Source organism: Megascapheus bottae, chromosome 26 (genome assembly GCF_031878675.1).
Source record: "Megascapheus bottae isolate mThoBot1 chromosome 26, mThoBot2.hap1, whole genome shotgun sequence".
NCBI classification, from domain to species: Eukaryota; Metazoa; Chordata; class Mammalia; order Rodentia; family Geomyidae; genus Megascapheus; species Megascapheus bottae.
In genome coordinates, this window is record NC_143534.1 from 10327672 (window position 1) to 10355605 (window position 27934).

Here is a 27934-nt window from a genome sequence, read left to right on the forward strand (position 1 = left end):
GCGGCTCGGGTCTCCTTTGAGGGACCTCACAAGAGGGCCACGGGGAAGCCCGATTCCCGGACTTGGCCTGATTACAATAGCTAATTTTAATTAACATTGTCTGTCTGACACCGCGGTGTCTTCCCATCCACTCCGGTGGTGGCCTGGCCTGGCCTGGCCTGGCTGGAGCCGCGGGACTGGAACGCGCCGCGCAGGCGGGGCGGGGGGGGGGGGGAGTGGGCGTGTCCACGGGGCGTGTCTTGTGTGGGCGTGGCCCGGGAAATTCCCCTCCGCGGGGCGGGGAGCCGGGAGCGGGCGCCGCGGTCAGCTGAGCCGCGCTGGGCAGGTCGCGAGGCCGCGCGTCAGCCTCTCGCCGGTCGCGGTCCCCTTCCTCGCCCCCGCTCCCCCCCCCCCTCGCGGCCGATCGCCAGGCCGGCGTCCGCATCCGGGTCCAGAGCTGTCCTCCGGGGCCGCGATGTCGGGGAGGACGCAGTGACTCGGAGGGAACCGATCGTGGCGGCCGGTGAGCCGGGACGGGGGAGACAACCGAGTTCGGCGGCGGGTGGAGCGGGGCAGCCCCATGCCCGGCGGGCCGTGCCCGGGAAGCGGTTCCCGGCGCCCCCCGGCTGCCTGCGTGGGGGTACGAGAGGTGGGGCGCCCCTCCCGCGGGACGGCGGTCCTGGGAAGGCTCCAGGCCCAGCCGATCCACCCTGACCTGGTGGGAAGGAAATGGGGTGGAATGGAGTGGTGGGGGGCAGGACCTCAAAGCACCCCCGGCTCCCCAGGAAGGTAAACCCAGCACCAGCCCGCTGGCCGCAGGTCACCAAGGTGGTTTGAGGGTGACGTCTTCCCACAGGTTGAGAATGATTGTGCAGCCAGTTCCTGGGTGGTTAGGAAATAAGGAAAGGTACCCCAGGGGAGGCATGAAATTACTGTCGTAATGAGGTGGCTCCCAACAGCCATAAGACCCCTCTCCAAGCTGGAGAGCCAGGCTCAGTGGGGTCTATCTAGATGAAACCTGATGTCAGGGAGAGACGCAGGGTGAGTGTGTGTGATGGGGGTATGAATGTTTCATGAGGCTGAGAGCCTCCAAGGAATCACTTACCCTGGGAACTGTGTAAGCAGAAGAAGGCTCAGAAAGTGAAAGAAGCTTCTGGCATGGCCCCACCTCCACCACCAGGAGGACAGAATGAAAAACGTGAAGTCTTAGGAAAGGAAGGCAGGACTGGGATGCCCAACGCCTTCAGAATTTACCAGACGGCCACCCTGTGCATTTCCCTGGAGAGGAAAAGGAAAGGAGTCCAGGCTGCCTCCCAGGATACACTGGTGATTGTACTACCTGGAGCAGAGGTCAAGGGCAAGGACTACCCTAGAATGGATGGGACACAGTGAAGTGTCAATGTGACCTAAGGACGGAGGACAAGGATTAATGAGTCTATTGGTGTATGGTCTGTTTTTACACAGAGTCAGTTTTTGGAGTTGTTTCTATGTTACAAACTAGAAAAAGCATCTTTTTGACAACTGATCTTTAGGTTGCATTTAATGCTATAAAACCTTTCCCCCCAAGTAGATGTGTGTGTGTGTGGTGTGTCCGTACTGGGGCTTGAACTCAGGATGTAAATAAACACTGACCCTTAAAGCTTTTTCTTTTTTTTGGGGGGGGGGGTAGGTCATGGGACTTGAACTTGAGCTCTTCAGCTCAAGGCTACTACCCTACCCTTGAACCAAGCCCCACTTCCCATTTTCTGAAGTTAATTGGAGATAAGAGTCTCAGGTCCTTTTGTGCCCAGGCTGGCTTTGAACCTTGATCCTTAGATCTCAGCCTCCTGAGTAGCTAGGATTACAGGTGTGAGTCACCTCGCCCTTAAAGCTTTTTCTACTCAAGGCTGACTGTTCTACTAGAGTTACAGGTCCACCCAGATTTTGGGTGGTTAATTGGAGGTAAAAGTCTTTTCTTCTCCAGCTAGCTTCTAACCCCTGACCCTCAGATCTCAGCCTTCTGAGTAGCTGTATTACAGCTACTCAGGTAGCTACAGGGAGCTACCCGCACCCTGTCCAAGTAGATTTTTTGAAAGGAATTGGTCCTCATATTCCCTTTCTCCCTTAAGTAACAGCATAAAAAATAGACGTACTGATCTCCAGCCTGCTTTTCTGGGCTTTGTAACACTTATAGCTCACAAGTTCTTGAGGATTTATGGAATAATAAAACCAAAATTCAAAGGTTACAAATTAAACTTATGTTAATAGTTTTCACTGTTTCTACTTTGGCTTAGGTATGATAATGAAATATTAAAAATGTGTTATGAAATAAAATCCAGTGATGAGATATGCAATCATTCCAAAAAACGGTTCTGATTTTTAAAGTTTTCCAAGTAGACTTCTAGAATGTGGAAATGAATGCCAAGGGGCTGTGGGAAAGCCACAAAAGTGTCCGCATGTGGAGTTGTCATTTATATAGCAAGAAGCGCTTTCCAGGTGTTAGACTTACAAGTACCTCATTCTGCTGTATTTTAATCTCATTTCAACAAACACCTACTGAGAGCCTGCTGTGTTCCAGTCTCTAGGTAGAATCAGATGGAGAAAATAGATAGGTACAAGGTGATCGTCATAACTGTCAGAGGTGACCAGGGAGAAGAACTGCAAATTACTCCTGGGTGCTTGAGGAGAGTTCAGTCTTTAGCCATATTTGAACTGTCACCAGGACATTTGCCAGGGCACGTAAGAGCCAGTCATTTCATGGGAAAGACATAAAAGAGGGAAAGGCACAGAGACTAAGGATGCAACAGAACCGTAAGCCCTTTAATGTGGAACAGTGGTTGGGTAACAGGCGGTGACACTGGTGGGAATATAAATTAGGCTCTGACACTGAGACGCCTTGTTTATCTTGTTAAAACTCTGCTCTACGGGAGAATACTATGCTCTCAGGATGGTACCCCATTCCAAAACAAACTGTGAAGCCAGTAATGGGATCGAAGTGGGGAAAGATGCACATCCAGCCACAAAATTCATTCCACAAACATCTGTTTAGCCTTTCCTTATAATGTTCTCAGTGCTGAGGATATAGCAGTAGATGACACAAGCAACCTATTGTCTGTGGAGCTCCTCATCACCAAAGTCCAGACAAAATCAAATGTCCCGAGCTAAGCCTGTGGGTTGGCGAGGAGGTGGGTTTTAGAAGCATTTTGGAGGTGGACTGATTGGATTTGATGGCTGAGGAGAAAGTGGAAATAGGAAGACGCAACTATCATTTCCAGACTCGTGCCTTGATTCAGGTTCAATCTGTATCATATTGAATCAACCTCATGTGCCATGCCTGTAATGATGGAACTTTTACTCCTTTAGGGTCCATACAAATTCTGAGTGCTTTTCTAGAATGCTTGGTGGGTTTAGTCAGTGCAGACCTGGTCCATTGCTCAGGTCCATTGTGAACTCAAACCAAAATTTTGCCCAATAGCCAGATATTAGCTCTGACCAAGAAACAGGTTGTCAGTATTTACAGCTAACTTATCTAAGGACTGAACCTGTGAATACTTCATTAGCAAAGTTGATGAGTCTTCTACACTGGGGTAAGGGCCTAAGCTTATTGTGTCTACTGGGTAGAAGTGTGTGGACTGCAGATGCTGTTTGACACATAAGGACTTTCTGGCAGTCAGAGCCATCCTGGAACAGAGTGGAGAGGACAGTGCCTGCTAGGGTCAGTGCCCTAATGTTGAAAAGTCTCCACATCTCCCTGGTGTGACCCTGCACCATGGAAACCAGACAAGATGTTCTTGCGAGTTGGACTAGGTTAACTCCAGGGCCAACTCTAGAATGAGATTTATGCTTATGTCCTACAAGGTCAAATCACTACTAGAATGATATGTCCTCAGGAATTAAGAATAAGAATGTGCCAGGCACTGATTACTTCACCTGTAATCCTAGCTACTCAGGCCTTGAGACTCTTATCTCCAATTAACCACCAGAAAAATGGAAGTGGTGCTATGGCTCAAAGTGGTAGAGCACTAGCATTGAGCACAAGAGCTCATGGATACTGCCCGGGCCCAAAGTTTAAGCCCAACAACCAACAGAAACGACACGACACCAACAACAAAAGAATAAGAAAGTATTGTTATTAAGTGTTCAGGCAGCAGATCTGGGAATAAAATCCCTCCATCCTTTCTCCTTCCCTCTCTCCTTCCCTCCTTCCCTCTCCTTCTCTTCCTTCCCTTCTTTCCTAGGATTTGTTTTTACTAGAATCTTAAGAATATAGGACTGCTGAGCTGAGATCTGCCATAAGGGTCATCACTTGATGGATGAGCCTTTAAATAATTACAAGAGGCCAGGTGACTCCTGATTGGCTACTGGTACAAGTGATTTTTCTACTTTCTCCTTATATAGCCCTGCCTTGTGTTTTTTTTAACAGTGTCTTTGTAAAATGGCAGGCAAGTTTGAAGGAGAACTAGTTTTAACTTTATTATGTCTGAATCTGTGGGTTTTGTAAGGGTGTGGGTCCAGGAGGAAAGAGATGTTAATAGTTCTCAAGAACACCATCTCTCATTTTTTTCATCCTCCCCCTCCCATTTGCCTCCTCCCTCTCTTCTGCCTTCTCTTTCCCTTTCTTTTCCTTCTCACTTGGAAAAAAAATCCATTAAGGGGAAAATTGTGGCTATAATAAGATAAAATCAAATATCTGTCAAATATTTCCCTAGCCTTTTGAAAGTGTTACATAATCACTGTATATTTAAAGGGGTCTTATGTTGGCCAGTAAATGATATATATTACAAGGATTTTGTTACTAGACCAACTACCCAGAATTTTAGTATCCTTCTACAAAATAAGTAGAAATGGTTATTCAGCAAATACAATTTTATGAAATATTAGCCCTACGTCATTTATGCAAAAATGAATTTTATGGGAAGTTAGCAACTGAAAGTTTAGCCAAATTACTTTTTTTTTTTTTGCCAGTCCTGGACATGAGCTCAGGGCCTGAACACTGTCCTTAGACTTTCTCAAGGCTAGAGCTCTACCACTTGAGCCTCAGCACCACTTCCGACTTTTTTCTATGTATGTGGTACCAAAGAATTGAACCCGGTCTTCATGCATGCTAGACAAGCACTCTACCACTAGGCTAAACTCCCAGCCCAAATTACTTTTTTTTTTTTTTTTGCCAGTCCTTGGCTTGAGCTCAGGGCCTGAGCACTGTCCTTGGACTTTCTCAAGGCTAGAGCTCTACCACTTGAGCCTCAGCACCACTTCCGGCTTTTTTCTATGTATGTGGTACCAAGGAATCGAACCCGGGTCTTCATGCATGCTAGGCAAGCACTTTAACCACTAGGCCAAACTCCCGGTCCCCCAAATTACTTTTTTAGGTGGGAAAAAAAAAAGATCTATTTTAGCTGCCTAATGCTAAGTGGTGGAACATTTCCAAATGATGTCTCTTCTAAACCAGTTTGGTTATGTAAACCAGATACTAGGGCCTCACAAGCCCATGCTTGTAATTCCAGAACTTAGAAAGTAGAGGCAGGAGAATTCAGAGTTCCAGGCCAGCCTGGGATATGAGGCCCTGTCCCAATCCCCTACTTTCAAATGGCAGAAAAATAAATAAATTCAATTACACAGAAACTGGATCTGTTGCCATGTCCCACCAATCTTGGAGCTGCCTGAGTGAAAAGGGGGACAGCCCCAGTGAAACCCCAGGAAATGGACCCCCTAACCTGGCTCACCCCAGCCTGGACACCTTCACCCCAGAAGAGTTGCTACAGCAGATGAAAGAACTACTGGCTGAGAACCATCAGCTGAAAGGTGAGCAGTGCTGCCAACCCCATGAGCTTTGCTTAGGGGGAACCTCCAGGAAACCCAATCCTAGGTGAGCTTACTCTGTGTCTCTGGGGAGGAAGCGGCACAGCATGGCTTTCTGCAGAGCTAAAGTGCTTTTTAATTATTTATTTCTAGATGTAGGTAAAGTGTAAAAAGTTTAGAGGCTGGGAGTTTGGCCTAGTGGTAGAGTGCTTGCCTAACATACACAAAGACCTGGGTTCAACTCCCCAGTACCACATCCATAGAAAAAGCAGTAAGTGGTTCTATGGCTCAAGTGGTAGAGCTCTAGCCTTGAGAAAGCCCAAGGACAGCGCTCAGGCCCTGAGTTCAAGCCCTAGGACTGCAAAAAAAAAGAAGAAAGTTTATGTCTAAGGGCTGGTAGAAGAGCACAGCAAGAATGCAATTGTCTAGCATTGGGGAGGGGGATTATTCTGTTTCAGGGAAACATCATAAGGACAGTTAGTCTATTTAAGAGGAAAAGAGAGAAAAAGTTTTGCTGTGAATACAGATAGGCCTGAGGAGGGAGGGAGTGGTTTAAGATCACAAGTTCAAGGTCCATCCTTTTGGTGTGACTCCCTCACTTTGGACTCTTTCCCCACAGAAGCCATGAAGCTAAACAATCAAGCTATGAAAGGTCGGTTTGAGGAGCTCTCAGCCTGGACAGAGAAACAGAAGGAGGATCGACAGCTGTTTGAGATACAAAGCAAAGAAGCAAAAGAGCGCTTAGTAGCCATGAGTCATGAAAATGAGAAATTGAAAGAAGAACTTGGAAAGCTGAAAGGGAAATCGGAGAGGCCATTTGAGGTGAGCACACTGATGAACTATGATATTACTTTCTAATATTAGCTGTCCAATCTTATTTGTCTAAGCTCCTTGATCAGTACCTTTCATAGTTCAGACAACACTGGTATTTTGCATGGTCTTGAAAACAGTGTTTTTGCTGAAAAGATTGGTTGCAATTTTAACCATCATGTATAACCTCTGCGGGGAGGCTTTAACCATACTGACTGTAGTCATTTTGTGGCAATCTGCCTGTGGTTTTTGTAGAAGGCTCTAGACTTGGGAGAAGCTGAGAAAATGGGAGCTCTAGTCAATTACTTTTGATGCAGATGATCAGTGGACACCAGACTCCACTGGGAGAGGGGATCTGGGAAGAAGAGTGACAGCTCTTAAACCCTTGGCCTTCAGCCTCTGGTACCCAGCTCTACTTCCTTGACCTACCCATTGCTTCTCTGCTTCTCCTTTTACTTTTACTCCATGGACCTTTTGAATACATTTTTGCTATTGAGTCTTTATTTTCCTTGGTAAAAATCTTGAGCCTCCTCAGCATTTTCAGACTCACACTGCCTACCAAGTGCTGTTTTCTGCAGACACTCTCTGGGAAATCTCCCCAAGCCATCAGGGCTTCTCTTATGTTCTAAGCCATACAAAACAGGAGTAAGGATTTTCTGTCCTCAGGGTAAGACTAAGGCATGAGCACTTCTATCTAGCTTAACTGAATTAGGCATTAAAGTTATCTCTGGCGAGTACTTTGTCCCTTTTAATTGTGCAGGTAGCAAGGCAAAGTTCATTAGACAGACTTTCCCTCTGGGATTACTGCTGGTGCATTAGCCTGGGCATGAGCGTTCTAGGACTGAGCCATGGAAGGTTTTATACACATGAAAAGGTAAAGAAACTGTGTTACCCAGCGGGCAGTGGGAAGTGTGATAGGTGTTTCTGATGGGGTCAGAGAAAACACTGGAGAGATGAACCACAGGAGTTCCAGTCCAGGAAAAGAAGTGAAAGAGTCTCAGTGGTAAGATGAAGGAGTATTTAAAGAGCTTTATGTAAGGTATTTATGGCCAAGTAAATGGATTCTTGATTTCCCAAAGTTAATGAAGAATGAGCCTAGTAATCTGAAATCCTAATGTCACAGACTTATATCCCTGGTTTCCCTAGTACAAGGTATATAAAAATCCATTCTAGGCTTAGGAGTGTAGCTAAGTGGAAAAACACTTGCCTAGAATGCCCTGGGTTCACTCCTCAGGAACACATTCTCTCGCTGTGTCTTCAGAGTAGTCAAGAGTATACAATGGTAAAGATTCCTAAAGTTGCACAGTTTTGCTTTTATCTGTCTAGTCTACTCTCTAGTTCAAAGTTAAGCTTCATCATTTAAATGTTTTCTTTCATTTGAGTGATTACTGAGAAGTGCACCAACTTCTGTCCTTCCTTGCAGACCCAACTCACAATGAATTGTTCTTCTCTGAAGCTTGTGGTGGTTTGCCAACAAGAGATAGGTCTGAATAAAGAGAGCCTTGTCTCAACAGTGCAAAGGGCAAGTCACATTGCAGGGCAGCACCTGCCTCTGTTCTTAATATTTTATGAACTAGCTGGTTTATGGTCCATCCATAAACCATGGTTCTGTCATGAGACTTGGGGGTCAGTTTAATGTTCCTTAAGAAAACTATCAGAGGGCCAGGAGTTTGGCCTAGTGGTAGAGTGCATGTCTGGCATGAACGAAGACCTAGGTTCGATTCCTCAGTACTACATACACAGAAAAAGCCAGTGACTCAAGTGGTACAGCTCTGGCCTTGAGAAAGCCCGAGGACAGTACTCAGGCCCTGAGTTCAAGCCCCAGGACTGGCAGGAAAAAAGAGAAATTTATCAGAGTGGGCAGGGCAAAGAAAGGGATAAAACTCAACTAGGATACCGCATACTCAGAAAAAGCCAGAAGTGGCAATGTGGCTCAGATGGTAGAGAGCTAGACTTGAGTAAAAAGTGTCCAAGGACAGTGCCCAGACCCTGAGTTCAAGCACCAGGTCTGCCCCCCCCCCCAAAAAAAGCTGAGAGCCTTGAGGTATTTATCATTTTACACTCTACTATTAAGATGAAAGACTGGACAGAAAAAACAAGAGAGAGAGAGAGAGAGAGAGAGAGAGAGAGAGAGAGAGAGAGAGAGAGAGAGAGAGAGAGAGAGAGAGACTACTAAACCACAGACACTTTCTAGGAGAGACTTTGCTTTACTAATTCGTTTTACATAATTTGCCTATCAATAAAAGAACTGGTGACAAATGGAAAAAAATGAAGGCCTGGGAATTTGTACTCCAATTCTCTCAGACATCTCTTATGGTTTAGATGGGAACAGATACATGAAAAATATATATAAGCACCATGGAGGTTCATGGGGGAAAACCAGGGAGCCCCATAGGTCACCACTGGGAGAGACCATGGACCATATGGTATTAACATCTTTCCTTATTGCCCAAGAAGACCAAGGCCAGGAACTCCACAGAGTCTGTTCAAGTTATTTCCCTAGTCATCAGGAGAATGTAGTCTACTCCTGCTCTCTCTACTCCCAAGTGAAAACACCACAGACAGGGGCTTTCTCCTAAAACCTTGTCTTCTACCGTCATTGCAACAGGTAAATAAAACACATTCTTCACTGTAGTGAAATATAAATGCTTATTTTTTTTTGTACCGGTCCTAGGGCTTGAACTCAGGGCCTGGCACTATCCCTGAGCTTTTGTGCTCAAGGCTAGTACTCTACCTTTTGAGTCACAGTTCCACTTCCAGTCTTTTGGTGGTTAATTATGAGCCTCACTGGATTCATGATCCTCAGATCTCAACTTCCTGAGAGGCTAGGATTACAAATGTGAGCCATCAGGGCTGTGCTTAATGTTTATTATTTCATATTTATGAGTTGAAATGTTAAGTTTTTCTTGCCATTGGCATCCATCTATGGATTTAAAATCTCATCTGATTGACTTTAGGAAGTCTTAAAACATCAACAAAGACTATTCACTAGCTAACACTGAGAGAACTTGAAACCTTCGATTGTTTTACTACTACCAAATACCACCCTTGATATTTTGATTTTAACTAGATTATAAGGAGTGTGGGAAGAACGGGGAAAGTAGGCATTTCTGGGGAGGAAGAAAAGTAGGTGGTGGAAGTTATAAGGGCTTTTGTCCTTATTTTCTGGAATTTGTGAACTATGGCTACTTTGGGCCATCGTTTTCATGATGTCTAATTAGTGTGCTGTAGATGCTTTTCTTTTATGCCAGGAAGTTTTGATAAATTTCTATTATTTGAATACAACAAAATAATACACTTTTTTTCCATTTTATTTTATGGTGCTGGAAACTGAACTTGAGGCTTTGTGCTTCCTAAGCAAGCACTCTACCACCAAGCTACATCCCTAGCTCCAAAATATCCATTTTATTTTTATTTTTTGCCAGTCCTGGGCTTAAGCTCAGGGCCTGAGCACTGTCCTTGGACTTTTCTCAAGGCTAGAGCTCTACCACTTGAGCCTCAGCACCACTTCTGGCTTTTTCTAAGTATGTGGTACCAAGGAATTGAACCCGGGTCTTCGTGCATGCTAGGCAAGCACTTTAACCACTAGGCCAAACTCCCGGCCCCCAAAATATCCATTTTAGATGATATAACAGAATTGTCAAATAAGAGCTAGTATCTTCTACTTAAAGTGTGAAGGAAGGCTCTTCCACCGCCATTTTCAATCTAGCTCCATACAACACTCAGCCGCCGCCACCGCTGCCCCTGCCCAGACTACGTGCCAGCACCCTTGGGCCGACATGAACGAGTACAGCAACATAGAGGAATTCACAGAGGGATCCAAAATCAACACGAGCAAAAATCAGCAGGATGACGGGTTTTGGAACTGAAAGAACACAAACTGGATGGCAAATTGATAGATCCTAAAGGGGCCAAAGCTTTAAAAGGCAAAGAACCCCCTAAAAAGGTTTTTGTGGGTGGCTTGAGCCCAGATACTTCTGAAGAACAAATTAAAGAATATTTTGGAGCTTTTGGAGAGATTGAAAATATTGAACTTCCCATGGATACAAAAACAAATGAGAGAAGAGGGCTCTGTCTTATCACATATACAGATGAGGAGCCAGTAAAGAAATTATTAGAAAGCAGATACCATCAAATTGGTTCTGGGAAGTTTGAGATTAAAGTTGCACAACCCAAAGAGGTATATAGGCAGCAACAGCAACAACAAAAAGGAGGAAGAGGTGCCGCAGCTGGAGGAAGAGGTGGTAATAGGGGTCGTAGCTGAGGTCAGGGCCAAAACTGGAACCAAGGATTTAATAACTATTATGATCAAGGATATGGAAATTACAATAGTGCCTATGGTGGTGATCAAAACTATAGTGGCTATGGCGGATATGATTATACTGGATATAACCATGGGAACTATGGATCTGGACAGGAATATGCAGACTACAGTGGTCAACAGAGCACTTATGGCACGGCATCTCGAGGTGGTGGCAATCACCAAAATAATCACCAGCCATACTAAAGGAGAACATTAGAGAAAGCAGGAGATGCTAAGGAAATCCATGTTACAGGACTACATTGAAGATTGGTCTTCTGTTGATCTGATTATTTTGTAAAGACTTTCCAGTGTATAAGACACGATTGTGTCCAAATGTATATAGCTGCCAGTTAGTTTTCTTTGTTTTTAATTTGTCCTTTGGTATGTGTTATGACTCAATGTGGATTTGTTTATACAATTTCATGTTAACCTCAAATAAATGCTTCCTTATGTGATTTAAAAAAAAAAAAAGTATGAAGGAAGGCCAGGTATGGTGGTGCATGCATGTAACCCCGCAAACTTAGGAGGCTAAGACAGGAGGATCACAGATTTGAAGCTAGTCTGGGCTACCATGTGAGATCCAGTCTCAAAGAGGAAAAAAGCATAGGGGACAAAAATTAAGAAATGGCATTATTTGTTGATGGTGTGGATGGCCAAGTCAAGTTTGGTGATTAGGCTCTTAGTACTGTCTATTCACTTTACCCCTGTCATTTCTAGGACCCCACCAGTAACTTCAGACTTCCCAAGGTGAAAGTGGAACAGGAAGTGGAGCATCTGAAGATGCAAGTGGCCCGCCTTCAGGCTGAGAAAGCCGACTTGTTGGGCATTGTTTCAGAATTACAGCTGAAGCTCAACTCCAGTGGCTCTTCAGAAGACTCCTTCATTGAAATTAGAGTGCCTGTAAGGAGTTTTGGTTGTGTTTCTGTCTTACACAAACTACAAAACCTAGTTTGGATAAATGAAACAAATAGTGGTAAAATTTCTGGGTAGCTTCCCCTCTGTTTTGTTCATTTAGTCCTTGGATTTTTTTTTTCCCTTTCTTTTTTTTTTTTTTTTTTTTTTGCCAGTCCTGGGCTTGAGCTTAGGGCCTGAGCACTGTCCTTAGACTTTCTCAAGGCTAGAGCTCTACCACTTGAGCCTCAGCACCACTTTCGGCTTTTTTCTATGTATGTGGTACCAAGGAATTGAACTCCAGTCTTCGTGCATGCTAGGCAAGCGCTCTACCACTAGGCCAAACTCTCGGCCCTAGTCTTTTTTAAACTACTATGCAGTTCACTTCTCCTTTTTGGTTATAAATCTTTTCTGTAGCCCTGGGGATGGAACGCAGGGGCTTGTATGTGCTAAGTAAGCATTCTACACTGACAAATTTAGTGTCAGTATACACTTTCTGAGCCTTAGCTGTAATTTTTTTACATCAATTATATTTTATGCTCAAAGACATAATCTCTTTTTTTGCTAACATCTTCTCACAAATTAAATATTTTTATGACTGACCTAAAAACAAAAATGAAAGAACAACGCCAACAACAAAAACACTCAAAAAAACAAAAATCACAAACAGGAACTTTCTGTCATTTTTTTCCAAAGCCAATTTCAATCACTCAGGTGAGGAAAAGTGTAGTCAAGTGTAGTAAAAGAATGCCTCAAACACTTTAAGTGGGTTGGGTGTGTGGCCTACTGGTAGAGTACTTGCCTAGCATACACAAAGCTCTGGGTTCAATTCCTTGGTACCACATGTACATAAAAGGCCAGAAGTAGTGCTGTGGCTTAAGTAGTAGAGTATTAGCCTTGAGAAAGCCTAAGGACAGTCTTAAGCCCTGAGTTCAAGGCCCAAGACTGGCAAAAAAAAAAAAAAAATTGTGTGTGCGGTGTGTCAGGGCTTTTAGAACCTACTGGGGAACTATGGTAATGACAACAGAGAAAAATAAAAGAGCTGAGCTTCTTTGGTGGCACGTTAAGGGATATTGAGCATTTTTTCTCCCAGGCACCCCGAGAATGAAGTGTGATGCCATGTCTGTGAAACCCAAAATGAATGGGCTAAGTGAGGTGATGCACTGAACCCTGTGTTTTTGTAAAATATCTCTTTTAAGTGCATCTGGGCATATTGCCCAAAGCAAACCCGGTGAACAAGCCTTGTGGGAGGGTCTTTCCTTTCATGTTATTAAAATGATTGGATAGTAAAGGAGAAAAACATAATCTTCTGAAATAGAAACAATCATTTACCTTAGCCAAGGGACACATCTGATATAGAAACAGAATCATTGTGAAAAAGAAAAGTGTACTTCAGAGATAAGTCAGTAGTAGTAGAAAATAACCTGGAAAAAAAAAAAGCAAAACTATCAAATATATACGTGGAATGTGCTGTGGGACTTTCTCATTCACTTGCTACAATAAGGATGCAGAGTTTGGAAATGGATCTTACTAAACTTGCCAGCGATGCATCCAATAAATTATAGATTATTAACAGTGGCCCGAGTCTCAAAAGAAATCAAGATTTGAAGGATACTCTGCTGGAATAGCTATTTACCCAAGTTGCCTGAAACAGAAATTTGAGTTTTTTTAGCCCTCGGCAAATAACTGATAAAATTCAGGAAGCCCAAACATCTTATCACGAGTTTCCAAATGCAGCCGCGGTTCATGACTGACATCATGTTCTGCCTCCCAGAGGGGTGGCAGTTATTGTCAGCATACATTCTCTGCTTGCCTGACTTCTGTAAACAGAAAAAAAAAACTCTATAGTTCAGGGAAGAACATACCTAAAACATACAGAACCATCTTTGTGCATCTTTGAAGATTTTTCTCCATTAGCTTATTGGATTATAACTGTCTTGCAAATGTTGTAAGACTTAGTCTTAGCTTTTTTTGTTTTCTGAGTGACCAATGATGCATGCAAATTTATAATGGCAGCCAGCTTGACAAAAGCACTGCTTTGTAAGTCTGGCTGGGAGAACTTTGATTCAGCAAACTCTAGCATTATTCACTTTAAAGGTATATAAAGAAAAGGTATGTGGACTTGCTCTCCCTGGGTGAGACTCTAACCTCGGTGGCGGGGGAGGGGGGACAGGGGAAGGGAACTGCCAAGGAGTAAGAGAGGAAGAGATAAGCTTTCATCTTTATGGAGACAGGTTAGGTGGTTCAATAAGAGGAGCCCAACCTTCATGCCTTAGTCTAGATATTTATAATCCTGACAGAATCTGAAGCTGAGCTTGGAGACTAACTTTCCATTGCATTTGAATGACCCATTTTCATAATTTCACAATCAAATATTAGGTTGTTCCCCAGGCGGCATGTCATCAAAATTCTTGATCTTTTGCCTTTTTCCTCCTGCTTTGGATAGTTTATCTTACAAATACATTGTGTTAAATCCTTTTCATCTCTGCGTTTCTTTTTCAGGAAGAAGCAGCAGATGGGACAATAAGAGAAATGAAGAATAGTTCTGGGCCCACAGGAATGGAGTTCATTGATATGTATGTGGTATCTGTCAGCTGACAGATGGGGCAGTCTTGTCACTTTGATCCCATCACTGGAGATCAAGCATGATGTGATAAAAACAAAACAAAACAATCTTAAAACTGGGTATTAGTGACTCATTCCTGTAATCCTAGTTACTCAAAAGGCTGAGCTCTGAGAATCCTGGTTTGAGGCCATCCCACACAGGAAAGTCCATGACATTGTTCTCTCCAGTTAACCACCAAAAAGCCAAAGCTGGGACTGTAGCTCATGTGGTAGAGCACCGGATATAAGGGGAAAAGAGTTAAAAAGCACAGCATATAGAACCTGAGTCCACGTACCAGTAGTAGTGGCACAAAAGAAAAATATATCTATTTTGTATATATATTTTAAAAATATTTAGTTTGAGTATTTAATTTTGGAACCCAAATTGTAAGAGAATAAATATAATGTCTCCTGCCATTCTAGACTTATAAATGCTGACCATTCTGTATAGAAGGTTTTAATCTCCATTGTGAGAGAAATGAAAACAGGCTTATGCTTGATCAAAAGAAAAGATTTGTTCCTAGTCATCAGACCCCAAGCTTGTTCATTACCCATGCTGTGTGACCTAGACCAAGATGCCCAGCTTCCATAGGGGGATATGTCTATTTCCTCTTCCCTCTTCATTCCAGATGACATCAGTCGCTCATACCTGTAATCTTAGCTACTCAGGAGGCTGAGACCTGAGGATCATGGTTCAAGAAAACCAGCCAGGGCAGGAAAGTCCATGAGAATTATCAGCGATTAACCACCAAAAAGCCAGAAGTGGAGCTGTAGTTCAAATGGTAGAGTACTAACCTTGAATTAAAAAGCTAAAGGACAGCAACCAGTCAAGCCCAGTATTGAGGGAGGGGTAAGGGGGAGTCAGTGAAAAAAAAAATCTAGAGAAACTTGCAGAAAACAGACTCATAGATAGACTAGTGCAGAAGTAACCCACCATAGAGAGGGAAAGGTAACAACCTGCTCTGGGTGAGCACTGAATCAAAAGGTTCAGATCCTCACTTCTTCTCTGCCTCTTTCATCAAAGGCCCACCAGTTAGTTAAGATTTTCCAATATCTATTTGGAACAGGTAAACTTGAGAATCCACATGTAAGAGCTGCTTAGGACTGGCAAAAAAAGTAAAAAAAAAAAATTACCTCTGTTCCCAAGCCCTCTTATCATGAAAATATTAGGTAATACTTCATTAAGCAAGGCAGTTGGCTAAAACAGACTTTATTTCCCTTTTTGGTTTGAAATTCATCATCTTTCCCTTAATTGCTGTTTTTAATAGCAAATGACTTTTCTAGAAGTAGAAGGAAAGAAAACTAAACTATGTTTGAAATTTTCAAGCCACTTCCTCCTCATTCATATCCAAAGCAAAGACCACATCCTCTTCTAAGCCACACTGTTGGTTTTTAAAAACAATACTGGTTCTGTATTGTCTTGAGTATCAAGAGTCTACAGTTCCAACTTTGGAGTCCTGAGAACTGCAATTTAATCCTGGCTATTTATTATATATGTGAGGTCAACTGAATGGTGACACCATCATTATCTTCATCATCATCATCATCATCATCATCCCCCAATTTTTTTTTTGCTAGTCATGGGCTTAAACTCAGGGCCTGAGCATTGTCCATGGGCTTTTCTCAAGGCTAGCACTGCCACTTGAGCCACAGCACCACTTCTAGCTTTTTCTATGTATGTGGTACTGAGGAATGAAACCCAGGTCTTTGTGTATGCTAGGCAAGCACTCTACCACTAGGCCAAACTCCCAGCCCCTTTTCCTCAAATGTTTTGATTCCATAGTAGTTGTCCTGTTGGTATTTGGTCTCATTAAAATGTCTCTCAAATCAGTCACACTTGCAAATCAAGAAAAAGTAATGGCATTACTAACATTTATCTGCTTTATTTGGGGCCAAAACAGATTTTCTTCTCTTGACTTGCGAATGTGACAGCTTCTGTCAAGTTGGAGAGAGGCAGTGACATGTCCACATGCACCCACATGGTCGGTCTGAGCCCAGTCCTCTTTGAGACTACAGCTCTGGAGAGCTTGGCACCCACCTCCAGCCATGAATTGTGTGGCTTGCATTGTGTCCATGTGACCAATGGAGAAGTCATGTCTGGGTGCTTGTGTTAGTCCCCTTTCCTTCCAAAAAAGCATGGAAGAGCTTGGCAAGGTGGATCACAGGCCATTACACCTGATCCATAGGTGAGAAGTAATTGGAGACTATTCTAGAAAGTAGTTCCTTTAAGTTGATCACAGTTCTGTTGGGCTCCTCTACGGCTACACTTGACATTTACGTTGTAACCTTTATACTGACCGTGGTGGGGGTGTCTTAATATAGGAGCAAATCTGTGGAAGGTGTCAGAAATTATGCAGAATGTGAGGACTTAACTGTGAGCCAGCTCCTGCTTTGCCTAAGGGAAGGAAACCAAAAAGTAGAAAGACTTGAAATTGCACTCAAAGAAGCCAAAGAAAGGTATGAAGTAGATATTGTGAAATGTGCATGTGTTTTTTTTTACAGTTTTATGAAGATACCAGAGTTCACTCTGTGTGTGTGTGTGGCTTGGGCCAACATTTCATTCCTTTGTGCTGCTGAATAATGTTCCACTATAAGGATATAAAACACTTTACTTTTTCATGCATCATTTGATGCATTTTACTTTACCAATTAGGAGTAACACATCTATGAACATTTGTGTACAGAACTTCCTTTGAACGTGAGTTTTTAATTTTCTGTGGCATATAGTTAGGAGTTAGAATTGCTAAGTCCCATGATAACATTTGCTATAGCAGCCATACTATTTTGCATTCCCACAAGCAGTGTATAAGCATTCTATTTTCTCCACATCCATGCCAACACTTGTTACTGTCATTTTGATTTTAACCATCACAGTGGAGAGAATTGAGAATTAATATCTCATTATAGTTTGTATTCCACTAACGAATAATAGTGTTGATAACTTTTTCATGTTAAATCTTTGGAGAAATGTTTTTCAAATTCTCCATGTGTTTAACAAAAAAGTTGTCTTTTTATTAAGTTTCAAGAATTTATTTTTTTATCTGTATACTAGTCCATATTTTCACCTTTCTTTGGGTTTTCTTCTTTCCTGTCTTGCCTTGTCCTGTCCTGTCCTTTTTTGGCAATACTAGGGTTTGAACTCAAGACTTCAAGTCTGTTAGACATGTGCTGAATTGCTGAGTTACACCTTCAAATTTGTCTTCTCACTTTCTTGATGGTAACATTTGTATCTTTAGATGTATACCTTAGTCAGATGAAGAGGTGTTTAAGAGGAGTCATTCCTGTATTTTTTGTTTTGTGTTTTGAGATGGGGTTTCATTATGTAGCCAAGACCTAGCCTTGAACTCACAAATACTCTTGCCTTAGCCTTCTGAGTTCTAGGATTATAGCCATGTGCTACAATGGCCAGCATATGTTCTTGTCTTTTATCCTTGTGTGTACTTGTCTATGTCATATCAAGTCTAGTCAATCTTAGAGTAAAAAATATAGCAATGCTAATATGGTAAAAGATAAAGGCCTTTGGGAAATTCCAATCCTTATCGAGATTTTGAATGGCGTTTCTTTGAGAGTTTCTAAAACTTGTATCCCTCTTGAAACCAAAGAGAAAATAAGCTTTGTTTTTGTAATTTTTCAGAATTTCAGAATTTGAAAAGAAAGCAAATGATCATTCTGAGATTGAGACCCAAACAGAGGGGAGTGCAGAAAAAGAGAATGAAGAGGAGACAGGCACAGAGACTGTGGGTACTATGATTCTACATCTCAGTAGACAGAGAGTGTATTGGATTTGAGAACAGCTGGATTTGAATTTTGTCATGTGCTGCTTGCTTTAGAATTGTAGAAATGGCATTTATGTTAACATTCTCTATTTTTTCCTCATTTCCTTATCCTGAGTTTGAACTTCATTCTGTGTAGGTCACAGTGAGATGTATCTTATCTATATAAACAAAAATCAGTCCTTCGTTTTTCTTGACTTATTTCATCTCCTAGGTCCTTAAGTGAACAAATAAACTAAATGGAAAAGAAAGTAGATTTACTCTTTAATGAGATCATTTTGAGGATATGACTCAGAAACTTATAGAATTAATTTGAATATCTTGGTTCTATCCAGGACTGGCAGGAACAAATTGGCATACAAATAGCCTAACAGGCTGGGAGTTTGGCCTAGTGGTAAAGTGCTTGCCAAGCATGCTTGAAGACCTCAGTTCCTTGGTATCACATACATAGGAAAAAGCCAGAAGTAGTGCTGCGACTCAAGTGGTAGAGCACTAGCTTTGAGGAAAGCCCAAGGACAATGATCAGGCCCTGAGTTCCCCAGGACTGGCAAAAAAAAATGGCATAACTGGCATAAATAATATTGAGTGTTGTATGACAACCTAGGGTCAGGCCTTTGAGCCTGCACAATTTTAGCTTAGGTTGAGTTAACAAAGGCAGAAACTTAAGAGACCCATAGGATAGGCATTTACAAGAAGTACCAATTTTAGCTAATTGATTTATTTATTTAACAGTATAGATATTAAATGTCTACCATTTGTTTGTGTTTAGTTATTTTTGTTTTGAAATGGGGTCTTAAGTAGTCAAGGCTGAGAAACTATTTTCCTGCTTCAGCCTGATAGCTGGGATTACAGCTGTGGACCCCTACACCCAGCTGAGTCTCCTGTTTTGAAGACAATGGAGAGTGTTTAGAAAACGTCACATGGTGGTAGATTCCTGTTATTTCAGCACTCAGGAAACTGAGGCAGAAGAACCCTCAAGTTGAGGCTAGCCTAAGCTATATAGAGAGTTCAGAGCAACCTGAGTAATTGGCTGTTTTTTTCAGATCCTTTTTCAAAAAAAATAGATAAGAGAAAAACTGAGATGAAGGGACCACTAGAGTGTAATAAGACCCTACTAATTAACACCAATTGAACAATCTATAATAAAGTAATGAAACTTCTAAGGCATTATGAAATTCATTTCCAAATTGCAGAGCTGCCAAAATAGTTGTGAAACTATTCGATCTTGTTTATTTATTTTTGAATTTTATCTACTTTGTTAAAAGTGTGAAATGAATATATTTCCAAGGCAATATGTTAGCCTATGCCAGCCCAACTCACCAGATAAATAGGATCATGCTTTCACACCTCTGTGCTCTGTGATCCCTGAGATATGGATAGAGTGAGGTAGAATAGTCACAAAATCATGATCACAAATGTATCCAGGTGGATCAATTAATGGCCCATTAAGAAACAGAATTGTTTCCAAAAAAAAAAAATGCCTTTCCCCCAGATATTTGAGGTTAGCAATTATCAAAACTGATTGTTCCCCAATCAGTAGTAATGGGCTATGAGTGGTTCAGGATTTTATCCACTGATTACAACCACAGATGACTGTTGGGCCCTTCCTGTGTGATAGGTTGGCAGCGAAGTACAAACCTTGAACCTTCAGTTGACCTCCCTGTTTAAGGAGCTTCAAGAAGCACATACAAAACTCAGTGAAGCTGAGCTCATGAAGAAGAGACTTCAAGAAAAGTAAGAATGTAAAGTTTCCTTTACCCTCCTTTGAAAAATACACATTTGTACAAAGTATGTGTTAATGTGTAAAAACACAACAGCCTAGCACTTGCTAGTCCCCAGATAACCACCAAGTCAGACACCTTTGTTTCTGTGCTACTGACTAAAAGAAAAAGAGACTTAAACTGTGAATTCAGAAAGCAATAAAGTGTTTTCAGGGTAAAGCATAAGTATGAAATAATACACTATACTACAGGCTGTAATATGGAATGGGGACCACAAGGAGCTTAGATTCCAGTAAGTGTACCAGCCTGGTTGCCACTTCGAAGCTGCAGGCAAAATTTCCTATGAATGATCAGCTTACAATGTTGATAGAAACAAGCTTAAAAGAAAGCTAGAAAGAACACAGAGGAGCTGAATGAGGTGTATTTAGAAAAAAGTCCAACTGGTATATTTGGGGAAAAAGTCCTCAGTTTTTTAAGCAATTATTGAGACTAAAATATACATTGAGAATTTTCCATTTGCTTTTCTTGGTTTAAGAAGTTGAGCATGATAGTGTATACCCACAATCCCAGACAAGGGGATCATGAATTTGAGGCTAGCCTGGGCCTACATATTGAAACATTGTCTCAGAAAAGAGAAAAAAATACCCTAAAGCCATTGGCAAGAGCATTTCTAGCCTGGTATGTAGGCTTACGTTTTCTTGAGGTTAAACTTCCCATCACTGTATTTTGTGATTACTGGTAAATACAGTGCGTGATGTACTTGGTATTAATGCCTGGTACATAATTCTATTCTATATAATGCTACTGAAATTCTCAACCTGATCATTAACAGACCTTAGGGCTTCCTTTCACTTCACTGAAAGAAGTGTCTGATGGGATTTTTCAAATATAAAAGGTACCCAAGGATCTATGATATCTGACTACATTAGTTATTTATAATCTAATGCGATTCATCTTCAGCCCATTACTACTTTGTATCACTTATTTGCATATTTGAATGGCTACTTAAGACAATTATTCAAACATGACACTACTCCATGTCATCTTAGGTCTGAACTTATTTGTGCTTAGGCATTAAGGTTCAGGATTATGTCCATGTCTAGGAAAGACGCAAGGAGAATAAAATAGTTTTATTTTCCTCCATAAATCTCAGAGCTCTAAAATTCTTTGTATTTTATGAAATCTTAGAATTTGTGCAAAAGCAACCAAGGAGTGAAATATTTATCTTTCTTAGGTGTCAGGCCATTGAAAGGAAATATTCAGCAACCCCACTGGAGCTGAATGAAAAGCAAGAGCTTGTTTATAACAACAAGAAGTTAGAACTCCAAGTGGAAAGCATGCGCTCAGAAATAAAAATGGAGCAAGCTAAGACAGAAGATGAAAAGTAAGTTTGCCCTGGTAGAATGAAATAGCTTTGTAAATACAGGTTGGAGTGGGATTCAAAAACTAAATTCTTTTTTTTTAACTTTATCAAAGTAAAATTATAAAAATGATTTGCAGTCTCTATTTTTTTTTCCAGTCCTGGGACTTGAAGTCAAGGCCTGGGTACTGTCTTTTGGCTTTATCAAGGCTAGAGCTCTACTACTTGAGCCACAGCACCACTTGTGGCTTTTCTGTGTGTGTGGCACCAAGGAATCAAACCCAGGGCCTTGTGCATGCTAGACAGGCACTCTATGGTAGGCCACACTCGTGACTCACTCTCTGTTGTTTTAAACATTACTTTCTTTGAGTATAAGAAAATGCTAGAAGGAGGTAGACTATTAAAGGTAGAAATATTTTGCTGTATTAAGTTTCCAGATGATTAGGAGAAAAGTTGGTAAATTTCTGTTGTATTTGTTTCAAGATTCTATTTTAATATCTTTTTTAATAGGTCCAAGTTAGCTACTCTGCAGTCAACATACAGCCAACTTCTTCAAGACTATGATAATGCATTGATAGCCATTGAGCAACTAACAGAAAGAGAGGTATTAAAAAAACAAACAAACAAAAACACTCCTGTAGCCTAGTGGGGAATGTAAACAATGGAACATTTTATATATTAAATTTTTTCATGAGTTCTAATGTCTGGTTTCAAAGTTGCTTTACAATTTCTTCCCCTCCCCACCATCCCCACCCGCCTTTATTTTTCCTTTGGTTGTGAGGCTTGAACTCAGGGCCTGGGCAGTGCTGTCCTTGAGTTCTTTTTTTTTCTTTTTCTTCTTAAGGTTAGTGCTCTGCCACTTTAAGCCACAACTGCACTTCCAGTTTTTGAGTACTTAATTGGAGATAAAAGTCTTACAGGGACTTACTGCCCCTCTGCTGGCTTGGAACTACAACCTTCAGATTTCAGCCTCCTGAGTAGTTAGGATTACAGGTGTGGGCCACCAGTGCCCAGCCAATTCATTGATTTCTATGTAAAAAATAAGTATACCTTCAGCTGAGTGTGGTGGCTCACAGCTGTAATCCTAGCTACTCAGGAAGCTGAGATCTGAGGATCATGGTTCAAAGCCAGCCCAGGCATTAAAGAACTTGAGACTCTTATCTCCAATTAATCACTAGAAAACCAAAAGTGGGATTGTGGCTCCAAGGGTAGGGCGGTAGCCTTGAGCTGAAGAGTTCAGGGACAATGTCCAGGCCCAGAATTCAAGTCCCATGAACAATAAAAAATGTACAGCTTCTCCTGTGCCACATATGCCCATGTGCTTTGTGAACAGAGGTCATGCTAATAGACTACAGTCAGGGATAGCCTTTGCTTGTGCTCAGGATAGGTTGATAGGAAGGGTAGGAGCTGGGGCTCCTAAGTCAACAGTGAATAATACACAGTGAGACATCTGGTTAGAGCTAGAGTAGCCATCTGCTACATGCAATTGTTCAAGGCCAGCTTCCTGCTGGTAGTAGACTTGAAACCATGGATATATCAGCCTGTGATTTAAATGAATTATGATGGTGTGATAATTTACAGACCATGGAAGCTTTAAATTAGAAAATACCTTGATTTCTGTCCTTAGACAGATACTCTGGGTTTTTTTCTTTTAACAGAATATTTTTCTCTCTAGGACCTTAATAGATTTTAAATTTAAATGTGTTCCACAGAGTAAGAATAATATGTATGGATAAATAACATGTATCTATGAATCACAACCTCATCAAGGCTAGAAGTTTACTATTTTCCAGTTTCAGTGTTAATATTTTTAAACTTACAATTTTAAATTAGGAAGTTATTATTTGTAAGTCATAGTTACATGACTTTTTCCGAGTAAGTTATCATTTCTAATTAACTAATAGCTAAACTATTATACCTAATATTTTGAAAAAGAAACCTTTACCTGATACTTTACTAAAATAGGCTTCATTATTTCACAGCCATTTCTGGAATAATACTGTGGTTCCTTTTTTTGTTTGTCATTTTTTGCTTTGCCTTAAGTGGTCCTGGGATTGAACCCAGGATTTCATGCATGCTAGGTATGGTTCTACCACTCGAGCCAAACTTCCAACCCTTTAAATTGGCTTAATATTGTCTCTTTCAGTCAGAGAAAGTAGACAAGGTGCTGCTGCAGGAATTAAATGAGAAACTAGATCTGGCCGAAAGAGCACTGGCTTCCAAGCAGCTTCAGATGGATGAGATGAAGCAGATCATTGCCAAGCAGGAAGAAGACCTGGAAACAATGGCTGTCCTCCGGGCTCAGGTAAGAGATGTTCTAGAACCTAAGTCAAGTGAAGTCAGTTGCTATTCAATTATCAAAATGCGGAAGTGTTTAAACACACATACACTTTGATATGTATATTTATAATCTTCTTTTACCAATGCATTTAAATTTTTCTTAAATTGAAACATGCAGAATGCACAAATATTTTAAATACATACCTTGGTGAATTTTATTTGTTTATCAATTTATAGGTAGATGAGTAGTTATACCTTATGGCATTGTGACTGACCTTGCCATGACATTCCTATGCATGCCTGTTGTCTGTGGGTTCTTATTCTGTCAGCTACATACCTAGGAGTGGTAACACTGCTTCCCAGGCCAGGCAGGCTGTTCAATTCAGTAGGGAAACAGGTTCCAAACTGGTTGTACCAAGGACACTTCCACCAGTAGACTTTCCATTGCTAAGGATTACCAATACTTGTATTGTTGGTCATTTTAAAACCATGATAGTGAGCTGGAGGCTGGCTCAAGTGGTAGAACACCTGCCTAGCAAACCCAAGGTCTTGAGTTCAAACCCCAGTGCTACTATAAGTTCTATATAAAATAAAGATAGCAATTTTACGCTACTGGAATTTTTGCTAAAGTGAAATAAACACCCAACATAGGACCCTCACACATGTCTGGAGATTAATCACATCTATTCATCTATTATTATCTTAAACTTAAGACCAGCATTCTTAACTATACATGGCAGAGTAAATATACTAACATACACTATGTTAAGTTAATCCTGAATAATGTTTTTTAAAGAGGCTAGAGTATTGGCCAGGCATGTGGCCTAGTGGTAGAGTACTTGCCTAGCATGCACAAAGCCCTGGGTTCAATTCCTGAGTACCATATATACACACACACAAAAAAAGTCATAAGTGATGCTGTGGCTCAAATAGCAGAGTGCTAGCCTTGAGAGCCAAAAGATAGTGCCTAGACCCTGAGTTCAAGCCCCAGGCTGGCAAAAAAACGAAGGAAGAAAGGAAGAAAGAAAGAAAGATATATGTGGGTGGGCTAGAGTATATACTGAATTACTGGCACATTAATTGCTTCACCAGCTCTACTAGTGCAGTTGTTGGGTTGCAGGGTTGTGGTGCTCTAAAAGTTGAAAGCACCAAGACCCACATACCTTGTATCTTTTACTTGAATGTAGTTGGAGAGCTATGGTTGTTTTGCAGGTCTATTACAGGACTGTCTGAGGAGTATCCATCATTCACAAGGCTCATCTCAGGATGCAGCACTCTCTCTCAAACTCATAACAAGTGGGTAGCAGGGACTCTGCAGCCATCTTTGTAGTAACTTCCTTGCCTTTGTCCTCTATCAGATGGAGGTATATTGCTCCGATTTCCATGCTGAAAGAGCAGCAAGAGAGAAGATCCATGAAGAGAAGGAACAATTGGCATTGCAACTGGCCATTTTGCTAAAAGAGAACAATGCTTTCGAAGATGGAAACAAGTAAGCAAAGTAACAGGGAGGCTTAGGGCCCCCTGTGGGGATTGGAGAGTAGTAGAGCAGGCACCTTGTCAAAGCTGTTTAGTTTGAGCTTGAGAATCACTCTGCCTACAAATCACTTGTGTGCCCATACCACATTTACCTTAAACAAAGCTGACAGATCAATGTGAGAAATAAGATTTAAAATAAGCTGTGAAGGCCTGGGAGTTTGGCCTAGTGGTAGAAATCTTGCCTAGCATGCTTGAAGACCAAGATTCAATTCCTTAGTACTGCATACATAGAAAAAGCCAGAAATGGTACTGTGGTTCAAGTGATAGAACTCTAGCCTTGAGAAAGCCCAAGGACAGTGTTCAGGCCCTAAGTTCAAGCCCCAGGACTGGAAAAAAAAAACAGCTATGAAAAAGTAGCACCTAGTACTCAGAAGGCTAAGATCTGAGGATCATTGAAACCAGCTTAGGCAGGAAGGTCTGTGAAGCTTTAATCCAGTTAGATACCATGAAGCCAGAAGTGGAGCAGGTGGTAGAGTGCCAGCCTTGAGTAACAAACAGTTCAGGGACAGCAGCCAGGTCCTATGTCCCTGTGTTCAAGCTTCAATACACACACACACACACACACACACACACACACACACACACACACACGCAGCACGTGTGTTCGCATGTACATGCACATGCACACAAAACATGTAACTCAGTATCCTACTTGCCCATTGTTACAAATGAAGGATTTGTAACACTTCACATTCTCTAAGTTTTAGAAGAAAACATGTAAAAATTCTTTTTAAAATTCCTTTTGAGGAAATGTTAAAATACAGAAAAACATGGAGAAACCAGGCACTGATGCTCATATCTGTAATCCTAGATCTGGTGGGGTTTTTTTCATACTGTTTAAGGCATGCTAATGGAGCCATATATTAGGGTTGTAGGACATCATACACCGTGTTTGTTGCTTTTCATCCCAGTAGGCAGTCCTTGATGGAAATGCAGAGCAGGCATGGAGCAAGAACAAGTGACCCCGACCAGCAGGCCTACCTTGTTCCAAGAGGTGAGTCACTTGTGAGCTATGGTTCAAGGGAATAGCAAAATCTTGCAGGGATGGTGCTCAAAACAAGTTCCCTCATGCATAGGATGAACGCTTAAGTCACACTACCAAAAGTATAGAGCCTTTACTGTCCCATGCTCCAGTCTCCATCACTTCTGCTAAGGCTTCATCTGCCAGGTAAGGTCTGATCTCTCTGAGTCAACCTCTCCCACTGATCCTAAACCTCTACTTGCATACACTTAATGCTGTATCTTCCATAGACACCATTCCCTGCATATTCCTGTCTTCTTGTAGTTATCTCCCAGGAAACTCTCTGCCCATCTGTAAAACCCACTTCAAATTCTATCTCTCTGAGTATCCCTCCTGACCTCCAAAGCACTTGTTTATTCCTCTGTAAGGGTTGGTTTTTTCTAAGTACTCAAACGATGAGCTTCACACATTGCCTGGTGTTTGTACATAATAATGTTCACACTAATTGAGAGTTTACTGGGCACAGGCTTCTATGTGGATCAATTCTGGTTCTCACTGAAGTTTCAGTGAGAGTTTCTTCCAGATGACAGAACTGAAGTTTGACAGGGTTTAGTAACTCAGATCCCAAGATTAGTTCAGGCACTTTTTACATGGTACTGCATATAGTAAGTTCTCAATTTAGTCCTGTAAATAGCCAGATCTGCATTTCTTAAAATGGATCATGGCAGTTCTTAAAAATATGGTGCAGTACTTATATTTTAATGTACTAGTAATAAATCATTTATAATAAATAATTAGAAGAGGAAGAACTATCCATGATTTTAGATATGAAAAATAAAAATCAAAGATTAATGCCTAGCATGGCTAGAAAAAAAAGGTTAAAGGACACTAGCAAGAATCTAGGCTGACAATACCATTTTTTTTTTTTTGCTAGTCATGGGGCTTGAACTCAGGGCCTGAGCACTTGGGCTTTCTCAAGGCTAGAGCTCTATCACTTGAGCCACAGCATCACTTCCAGCTTTTCCTGTATATGTGATACTGAGGAATCGAACCCTGGTCATCATGCATATTAGGCAAGCACTCTACCACCAAGCCAAATTTGTGGCCCATGATACCATTTTGAATTCATTTTAAAGAGAAGGAAAGCTGGGTACACAGGTGGCTCACACCCGTAGTCCTACTTAGGAGGGTAAGATCTGAGGATTGTGGGTCAACACAGGTTAGAAAGTCTGTGAAACACTTATCTCCAATTAAACAACAAAAAGCCAGAAGTAGATCTGTGGCTCAAGTGATAAGAGTGGCAACCTTGAATGAAAAAGCTAAGGGACAGTGCTCAGGACCTGAGTTTAAGCCCCAGTATTGGCACACACACAAAATAGTGTTCTCCAGATGGAACTGAACATTTCATTCCCTTATTTCCAGGGACTGAAGAGAGGAACTGGCGGCAAGAGCAGCCACAGAGTATTCCAATTCATTCTTGCCCCAAATGTGGTGAAGTCCTACCTGACATTGACACACTACAGATTCATGTTATGGATTGCATTATTTAAAGATTGCAGTTCTCTCTGAACCCCCTACCCCCATACCCTGCCCCAGACTGCTGGTAAACATCAGGTTTTCTCCTCCAGGACTTGTATTTCTGGCTCCTTTGTGTGTTCTCAACTATTTTTGCCTTGTGCTGCTTCTTTAAGGAGAAAAAAAAATGTATTCTATGAACAAAACACTGTGGATTTCTATGACTTCAGAAAATGGAATCCTCATCACAGCCTTCTGACAATAAAGTTGGCATTTGCTATGTTCTGTTAAGTGAGTTACTGTTCTATTCTCATGTGACAACTCAAAGAGTCAGAGAAACCACTGATCAACTTAACACTTAGAGGGAGACAGGGGAAATAGGTGGTCACAGGTTAATTAGGAAAATGTCTGAGTTATTTTTAA

General features: G+C 41.5%; 1 protein-coding gene and 1 pseudogene across 1 annotated transcript; both read left to right on the forward strand.

The window, feature by feature from the left end:
- The first annotated feature begins 418 nt into the window (after positions 1-418).
- On the forward strand, positions 419-27802 carry Optn (optineurin). Its single transcript, XM_090318904.1, has 14 exons — positions 419-502; positions 5578-5760; positions 6377-6579; positions 11588-11770; positions 14264-14337; positions 16688-16822; positions 18000-18102; positions 19757-19872; positions 21094-21243; positions 21730-21823; positions 23366-23524; positions 24858-24988; positions 25947-26029; positions 27419-27802. The coding sequence occupies exons 2-14, from the start codon at positions 5595-5597 to the stop codon at positions 27544-27546; spliced, it is 1725 nt and encodes a 574-aa protein (XP_090175030.1). The 5' UTR covers positions 419-502; positions 5578-5594; the 3' UTR covers positions 27547-27802.
- LOC150045929 (heterogeneous nuclear ribonucleoprotein D-like pseudogene) lies at positions 8982-11578 on the forward strand (annotated as a pseudogene).
- Positions 27803-27934: the final 132 nt, after the last annotated feature.